General features: G+C 53.4%; 2 protein-coding genes across 2 annotated transcripts; both read left to right on the forward strand.

Moving 5' to 3' along the window:
* The first annotated feature begins 25 nt into the window (after nt 1–25).
* PEX16 (peroxisomal biogenesis factor 16) lies at nt 26–6,671 on the forward strand. The gene is made up of 11 exons (XM_079308538.1): nt 26–209; nt 350–385; nt 614–690; nt 1,956–2,089; nt 2,395–2,501; nt 2,864–2,944; nt 3,873–4,025; nt 4,362–4,434; nt 4,720–4,839; nt 5,049–5,113; nt 6,149–6,671. The coding sequence occupies exons 1-11, from the start codon at nt 50–52 to the stop codon at nt 6,205–6,207; spliced, it is 1,065 nt and encodes a 354-aa protein (XP_079164664.1). The 5' UTR covers nt 26–49; the 3' UTR covers nt 6,208–6,671.
* Nucleotides 6,672–7,012: 341 nt separating this feature from the next.
* Nucleotides 7,013–7,942, forward strand: FREY1 (Frey regulator of sperm-oocyte fusion 1). The gene is made up of 3 exons (XM_079310006.1): nt 7,013–7,429; nt 7,628–7,701; nt 7,792–7,942. The coding sequence occupies exons 1-3, from the start codon at nt 7,062–7,064 to the stop codon at nt 7,926–7,928; spliced, it is 579 nt and encodes a 192-aa protein (XP_079166132.1). The 5' UTR covers nt 7,013–7,061; the 3' UTR covers nt 7,929–7,942.
* Nucleotides 7,943–8,102: the final 160 nt, after the last annotated feature.

An 8,102-nucleotide genomic window follows, 5' to 3' on the forward strand; every position in this document is an offset into this window, starting at 1 on the left:
CGGGGCGGGGCTGGCGGGGCGGCCCCGGAAGCGGTGCGGCGGCGGCGCCATGGCGGCTGTGGCGGCAGCTTCGGCCCGCGCCCGCGGAGCCGGCCCGCTGTGGCGGCTGCGCCTGCTGTGCCAGCGCTACCAGGAGTACGTGAGGCGGCACCCGGCCGCCACGGCCCAGCTGGAGGGCACCGTGCGGGGGCTCTCCTACCTGCTGCCAGGTGCGGGGAGCCGGGCGAACCTCCGTCCCTCCGGCCGGGGTCTGGGCCGGGGGGTGCGGGCACCGGGACCCGGCGGGGAGCGGGGGCTGCCCCGGCTCCGGGCGCTCGCTGTAGCCGCTCTCTCTCTCTTCCCTTCGCAGGTCGCTTCTCGGACTCGCACGCCCTGTCGGAGCTGGGTAGGTGGCAGCGGGTCGGGCCGGTGCTGTGCCCTTGCCCGGTGCAGCGGGTCCTGCTCCCCGGACCCTGCGTTTGTCCATGGCTGGCTGCATTCTCGGGCAGCTCCTGGGAGGAATCTGCACATCTTGCTGCCCTCCTTCCCTCGTCCTCTGTCGGGGCAGAGGCAGCAGGGCCGGTTTGGCTTGCTTTCTGTGCATCCATTCTGCGTTTTTCTCTTCCTTTTCCAGTGTACTCTGCCTCTAACCTCCTAGTGCTGTTAAACGACTGGATTCTCCGAAAGGACCTGCAGCAAAGCCTGCCAGTGGTAAGGCTGGAGTGTGTGGGAGGAGGATTTGGGACACATGCTTTCCTCCTTGCAGGAGCTTTCAGGGAGTGTCTGTAGAAACTTAACTGGTCTTTGCTGTGGCCTCTCTTTGCGGTCAGGTATGGAGAAGCCAGAGGCAACCTCTGAATGCAAGTAGAGCAGCAGCCCTGTCCCGTAGCTCCTGGCTTGGAGGCGTGGCCGGAGCACTCCCTGGACCACAGAAATCAGGCCTTGACTTGCAGCAGAAGCTCCACAGGCTTTTTTGAGAAGCTCAGAACTTGAGCTAGGTAGAGGTGTTGATGAATAAACCACTGCTGTTTACACAGCAGTGGCTCTGGAGCGCTGAAGCTCTGATTCCATCTGTCAGACTCTTCCTTTGCGTATTGTATTGAGTAAAATGGATATAAACGCCTTGCTACTATCTCTCTCTTGCATGAACCCCAGGCCGGCTCCCTGCATTGTTAAACCCTTTGGGGAATGGGGAAGAGGTTGGCTTTTTACAGACAAGGCTCATCTATTACAAACTTGCCCAGTGTGTGGGTTGGGTGTTGGCAGCTTATTGAATGGAGCATCAGATGTGTAACAGAAATGCAGAAGTCTTGCTTCCCTGGTTAAAGTTGGATAGAATTTTCAGCTGTATTGTCTTTATTGATGCTTTTCAATGGATCAAACTCTGTGGTTGGCATAAGTAGTAAGTTCCCATGTGGAGAGCTGAGACTAGACTGGAAGAGCACTGTTGGGTTCATGCCTGAAATCTAGACTGATGCTGTATTCAGCTGGGCTTCACTCTGGTGGGGCTGTGACTCTGGGTCTCCTTCCCTCTACTCCAAGCACACTCCCTCATCAGCTCTATCCAGAGAGGAGGTTGTCTTGTGTCTCAGCTCTGGGATGAGGAGAAGGGGACAGTTTTGCTGTGGAGCTCAGGCACAATGCCACAACCCAGGAGGCTATCCTGCTGAGTAAGTTGGGGTAGAGGCAATATAAACATAGATGTGTTTTATACACAGATGTTCTCCCTGTTTTTGGAGTAGTAACTCCATGTGATACTATGATGTCTCATGCCCCTGCCTGGAGGTAGATAAGTGGACTTGTATGTAGACTCCAGCCTCAGTGAAGACAATGCTTTTTGTTTCTGGGGCTGTGACTTCCAAGGCTATCTGGTGCTTGTTTCTGAGGGTCCCACCAGACTTAGCTGTGTTTCTGCCCTCTTTAACTCCCGAGCAGAATCTGCATCCTGTCCCCCTCCTCCCCTCTGTGTTTTGCAGTCGCTGCCCCAGCAGAAGCTGCTGACCTGGCTGAGTGTGCTAGAATGCGTGGAGGTCTTTGCAGAGATGGGGACAGCCAGGGTGTGGGGGGAGATGGGCCGGTGGACCATCATTGTCCTCATCCAGCTGGCTAAGTAAGTGCTACGGGCAGAGGGGAAGGGGCAGCGTGCGCTCGGAAAGGGGACCTGGAGGGCACTCCATAGTACCCCGGAAAAAATCCCACACAGGACTGAGCTGCCAGTCCCTGAGGCTGGGGGAATTTGGAGCCTCATGGTGTACTGGATTCTGTGCCACAGAAGGGAGCACTTACACCTCTCACCTTGCCAGTTGCTCTGAGGAGACCTGAGTGTTTCCCTCTTCTGTGGAAGCCATCTCTCCAGTGTAACAGGAACCCAACTCCATAGTCTGATATTGAAGACTTCCACGTGTCTGTTCACAGAGCCATCCTTCGTCTCCTGCTCCTGCTGTGGTACAAAGCTGGCATCCAGATGTCTCCTCCCATCGTGCCACTGAACAGGGAGAAGCAACAGCCTCTCCACCCTCAAGGTGAGCCCATGGTGTTGTCATCATTGGCTTGGTGCCTTGCTGAGCCACATGTCTTGTCCTGCTAGAATTACTCGTCAGAGCAGTGGCTTGTGCAGCACATGGAACCATGAGGTGTCTATACTCAAGGCTGAGTTGTGTTGAACTTTCCACCCTTTGCAGAGGACAAGTTAGCTTAGTGACAGGGTTGTCCTACTATCTGGAAGGAGGGGATGGAGAAGTCAAAACTGGGAGTTTCTGGCTGAGTCAGGCTGCATGTGCCCTGGTCTGATGATGAGGAAAGAGGCCCTAGACCTGGGCAATGTCAGGCAGCAATTCAATATATTGCTTTGAAGCCTGACCCCTGTGGGTGTTTTTTTCTGCAGGCATGGAAGACAGCTCCTCAGGGAAGGATCAGACCTATGTTGGCAGGCGTTCCAGCCGTGTTGTGCGCTCTCTACAGAGCAGTAAGTAACCATGCCTGTTTTTCAGCCTGAGCTGTTCCTTCTCTGTGCCTTCATGGATGATATGGGTGTAAGCAGTAAAAGGTAGAACCTTGTATTGGGACATATCTTGCCACTCACTGGGCTCACTGTGGGTAGGTGGGGATGTCAAAACAACCAGAGACGTGCTGCAAGGCTTAGCACTTTAACTGTGTTTTTCCAACTGAGCTGCGCAACAGAGAGCTCTTCATCATGGTTATGCTTTGAGGAGCACAGATCTTACAAATACCTCTTCAAGCTTTCCTGTTTCACACCTTCCCAGTGCAGAAAGCAGGGACACAGGAAGGTGTCCTGTTTGGGACTGGGATAGAATTAGTTTTCTTCCTTGTAGCTGGTACAGTGTTGATTTTTGGGTTTAGTATGAGAATAATGTTGACAACATTACTGTGACTGATATTATAGGTTGTTGAGAAGTAGTGGTTACTCTAAGTCAAGGACTTTTTGGTTTCCTGGGTTCTGCTAGTGAAGAGATGCACAAAAAGCTGGGAGGGAGCATAGTCAGGATGGATGACTTGAATTGGCCAAAGGAATCTTCCATAGCCCGTCATGCTCACTGTATAAACTAAAGGAGTTTGGGAGGGTCCAATTTCTGGGAATGGGATGGGCATCAGTCTGGGGATGGTGAGTGAGTGTACATCACTTGTGTTTCTTGGGTTTTATCTTCCTTTACTGTTATTGTTATAATTCTTGTTATTTTACTATATTTCAACTATTAAACTGTTCTGTGTAAATGCAGGAGTTTTACCTTTTTCTGATTCTTCTCCCCATCCAACCAGCTGGGGGGATGAAGGGCTCCAGGGCCCTGTGCAGTAAACTAGCAGTCATGTAATACCTAGTTAGCAGCTGGGACAAAGCTTTTATTTGTGTTGTTAACCAGACTTGCTTGTTTCAGCCCCGTCCCTGCAGTCACGGCACTGGGGGTCCCCCCAGCAGAGGGAGGAGTCGCAGAGCCGAAGAGCAGAGGAGATGAACCAGCCTCCCACTCCTCTGGGTCTCCAGGAAACCATCGCAGAATCCATCTACATCACCCGCCCCCTGCTCCACCGTATCCTGCCCTTGTCCGTGCGGGCTCCCGCGGCTGCCGGCTGCCAGCAGAGGGTGCTGCGGGCTCGGCCGGTGCAGGGCCGTGCCTCGCCCGCCCCGCTCCCTGCGCGCTCTGCTTGGGCAGGGCACTTTGCCCTTTCCACACTTTGGTGCCTGGCCTCAGCCGCTGCAGCTGTGGGTGCAAGTCCTCCAGCCCTTTTCCCCGGGCCCCCAGCCCTGCCTTAGGTTGTGTTCACCTGCACTTGGTAGAGCTTTATGGGTATGCAGGGGATCACTTTTCTGTGTGCCTCTTGTTAGGAATTTCTCATCTTTTCATTCCTTGACTGTGTGTTCCTAGTATTGAGTTTAGGAGTATGGGGCCAGAGGTCATGGAAGCCCTGGCTGCTCTCGGCAGTCCTGGACATCTCGAGGTCAGTCTGATGAAGAGTCTTTCTTGATGCTTGGATTGGTGGTGGCTGAGCATCCCACTTCCCCATTCCCCAGTCCTGGGCAGGCCCTACTGAGAGAAATATGCACTGGGGCTGGTCTTTAGCTTAGAGATTGACACATCTTCTACAACACTTACAGTGCTCTCTGTTCTGAGCTGGTGCGGGCTGCTCTGCATGGAGCTGAGAGTGGAGGGCTTTAGAAACCCATGTTCTTTTCCCTGCTGGCTGCTTTTGCTGTGACTTAGCTCTCTGCCTTCCTCCTTCCAGTCTGAGTTTGCTGAGTGATCTGAAGGACCTGAACAGGCGAGAGCGGGCGGAGCTGAGGCGACGAACCATCTTGCTGCTGTACTACCTGCTGAGATCTCCTTTCTATGACAGATACTCAGAGTAAGGGGCCCTTGCTGGGCTTTTGCTGAAAATTTCCCTTTTCACTGAAATAGCGTCAGGGGAGTGGGTGAGTAGATCTGAAGATGTGTAGATGCCTCTGGCCAGGTTAATCCGAGCCCTTGTGTAACAGCTGCCATTGCTGTTTGTGTGTTCAACAGCTGGGGCAGGAGATGTCCAGCTGGACTGGTTCATACTCTCTCCCTTTCTAGGGGCAGGATCCTCCTCCTTCTGCGCTTGTTGGCTGATTATGTGCCTGGAGTTGGCTTCATCACACGTAAGTGGGTCCCACTGTTATATCCCTATTTCTGTCTGGTGAAGAAAAATGAGGGCTGGTGAGAACATTTGTCAATTGGTTTCCAGTCCAGAGAAGGAATTGGGAAGTCCCTAGAGAGGTTAGCACTAGAGCACCCTGTGTTGATGCTTGACTAATTTTTAAATGCTGGAGGAAAAGATAATTGCTTCCTGGCTTGATGACAGTAGTAAACCTCTGTGTGCCCTGAGGCTGCAGAGCTTGTGTCTGCCACCTAGGCCTGTTCTGAACTCTTTTCCTTGATCCCTAATCTGCAGTGTGGACATTAAGGGGTAAATGGCTGCCTGGAAGTATTGAACCAGGCAGAAACTGACTGTAAATCAAAGGGCTGAACCAGGTCTTGTGTTCTAGTTCTTCACCAGAGGATCCCTTTATTATAGGCCAGGATTTCATTTTCCCCCACTCTTCCGCTGATGATGTTAATCCTTTTGTGGAGTGATTCATGGCAGTGATGGGACATTACATCAGCCTGGCATCATGGGATTGCCCTTTCTTTGGGGAGGTCACAAATCTGGCTAGCTCAGGAGCCACTTCCTCCAGTTAGTGATTTCAGAGAGGCTTAGGAGCCTGCATTAAGCCCTGTGCAACGTAAGCATTTTCACTCTACAGCAGATGGTTCTGTGTTTGCACCTGCTCACTAGTGCTGAGTTATCTTCCTTCTTCCTGTCACAGCAGTGTTCTCCTGATTCCCTACATGTGGGTTTTCCCCTTGCACATTGTAGTCCCCCTTTCCCAATGGAGTTTGAACATGTCAGCTCTGAAGGAGTGTTTGGTGTCCCACACCATGGCCATGCTGACCATGTTTCACACCCCTCTTGGTCCTGCTCTGATCTCTGGCACCACACTGCAGTGTTGCCTTACATCTTGGTGAAAGTAACTGTTCTATTCTTGATTTGAGGTTGTTTGGATCGTAATGAGAAGTGGGGATATATCCCATAGACACACAGCTTTAAATTGTTGCCTTTCTACATGTATGATCCCTCTGTTCTCTTGTTTCAGGGCCACTGATGGATTACTTGCCTGCTTGGCAGAAAATCTATTTCTATAACTGGGGCTGATAAGAAGGTGATTACCCTCTGCTAAAATCATGGTTGGACATTCCTAAGGAGTGCAAGCAGACTGGGGGAGGGATGTTGATAATGTCTAATTTTCAGTTAAATCATAAATGAGAAGCTCCTGTTCTGCAGAGCGGGGAGGGGTTGTATGTGATTTTTTTAACAGATCTAGGCATGAATGATGGACACTAAACATATGGGAAGACCCTGGCCACCTCTTTCTCTGGACCATTCTGTGGCTGCAGTGATGGTTGATGAGGCAACCTCTTTTTTGAAGCACTTGATTTTTTCTTCTTTTGTACAGCTGTGCTATAATTAAGCCAGGCAGTGTAGGGGTTTTTTGGGGAGCACTGTCTCACATGTCAAGGCACTGAGGCTGACCCACAACCTGCTTGTGTTGGCCAGGCCTAGCCCATCTGCTTGGAGCAGATTTGACTGTCAAATAAACTGACTGAATGGTGAGAACTAAGCTGAAGAGCCTCTGCCTCTTTGCATGAGATCCCTTGTCTCTGGTTGCCAGCAGGTTTCTCTTTGTCAGAAAGAGCAGCTTTTGCAGTTACTCTGGGATACTCTGTCCCTTAGCAGCCTTTTGCTCTGGCCTGTGTCAGTCAGGGCTCCACGTGCTGCTCAGCTGATGACTATAGCCTCTGTAATTCCCAATGCCTGCCTCAGCCCCCAGAGTCCTGGGGCTCCCCTGGGGGTACACAGCTGCAGTGTGCAGGTGTGTTAAAAGGGTTTGCAGAATGGCTGCCCACTGGTGCTTGGGGGCTTGGCCAAAGGCAGGGAAGAGATTAGTTCAGTAAATCTACTGTGCCACGTATAATAAAGGACCTAGGAATTCGGCCTGTGTTACTGAGATGAGATGCAAGAGTCTGCTTTTGGAGGATTTGAGAGGAAGGCAGAAGCAGGTGCTGTGGGACAGGGACAGCCCTGGAGCTCTGACTATACAGAGGGACATGCACCAGCACAATGAAGGCTCAGCAACTGGCAGGGCAGGCAGAGGCAGCCCAGGATCTGAAGGGGACAAGGTGGGAAGGGACAGCAGCAGCACCTGGCACAGGCCATGTCCCCTGCCCCACCCAGCAGCTGTCCTGGGCAACCACGGGGGCTCCTCTGTGACCTTGCTGTGGAACCAGTGGAACTGGTCAGTGTGCACCATGCTGTGCTGCCTGCTGCTCCTCGCCCTGCTGCTGGGAGCTGCCCTCCCACAGCCTGTGCACCAGAGGTGATGGCGCTTCCCTATTTCTTCCCCTCCCTGCCCTGGTACCTGCAGGTACCCAGGGCCCCTGGCATGGGCTGGGATTTGCAGCACCAGGCCTCAAGAGCTGGCCAGACTGGGTGGAAGCCCATGGGAGCTGTTGTGCCGGCCTGGGTAACTGCTGTAGGACCTTGGCTCACTCCTGGCCCTCGTTTTCCTCTGTAGGGAAAGCTACTCAGTTCCTGATGATTTCTCTGCTCCCCTGGAGCTTCCACAGAAGCACTTTGGCCTGGTGGATGGTACAGTGCTCTCCCTGCACCCCCTTCCCACGCATCCCCCTCCCGGCGGGTGGCTGTGCAGAGCTGAGGCAGGCTCTGCTGCGCCCCCAGATTACGGCATCAAGCCCAAGCAGCCTCGGTTCAGCACGCGGGCGGCGCCGGAGCGGCCGGCGCACCTGCGCAGGGCCGGCAAGAGCAAGCGCGACGGGCTGGACCTGCTGGAGTACTACGATGACGGGCGCCTGTGAGCCAGCCTGCCCCGTGCCCCACAGCCCAGGGTGAGGCTGCAGCAGCGGCTGCCACAAGGACCTTCCGCCCATCACAGTGGCCAGCCAGGGCTCCTGGACCAAAGCTCCAGTTCCTCTTGGGATCCCTAGGGAAAGGAGGAGCCAGGGCTCAAAGCCCTTGTAGTGGGAAACAAA

The sequence above is a fragment of the Erithacus rubecula genome, assembly GCF_903797595.1.
Source record: "Erithacus rubecula genome assembly, chromosome: 6".
Taxonomy (NCBI): domain Eukaryota; kingdom Metazoa; phylum Chordata; class Aves; order Passeriformes; family Muscicapidae; genus Erithacus; species Erithacus rubecula.

Coding starts and splice junctions, on each gene's coding strand:
- PEX16 (XM_079308538.1), top strand. CDS start 50: ATGGCGGCTGTGGCGGCAGCTTCGGCCCGCGCCCGCGGAGCCGGCCCG. Junction 4,026..4,361: donor CACCCGCCCCCTGCTCCACC/GTATCCTGCCCT, acceptor GTGTGTTCCTAG/TATTGAGTTTAGGAGTATGG. Junction 4,840..5,048: donor TTCTATGACAGATACTCAGA/GTAAGGGGCCCT, acceptor CTCCCTTTCTAG/GGGCAGGATCCTCCTCCTTC.
- FREY1 (XM_079310006.1), top strand. CDS start 7,062: ATGAGATGCAAGAGTCTGCTTTTGGAGGATTTGAGAGGAAGGCAGAAG. Junction 7,430..7,627: donor CCACAGCCTGTGCACCAGAG/GTGATGGCGCTT, acceptor TTTCCTCTGTAG/GGAAAGCTACTCAGTTCCTG. Junction 7,702..7,791: donor GCACTTTGGCCTGGTGGATG/GTACAGTGCTCT, acceptor CTGCGCCCCCAG/ATTACGGCATCAAGCCCAAG.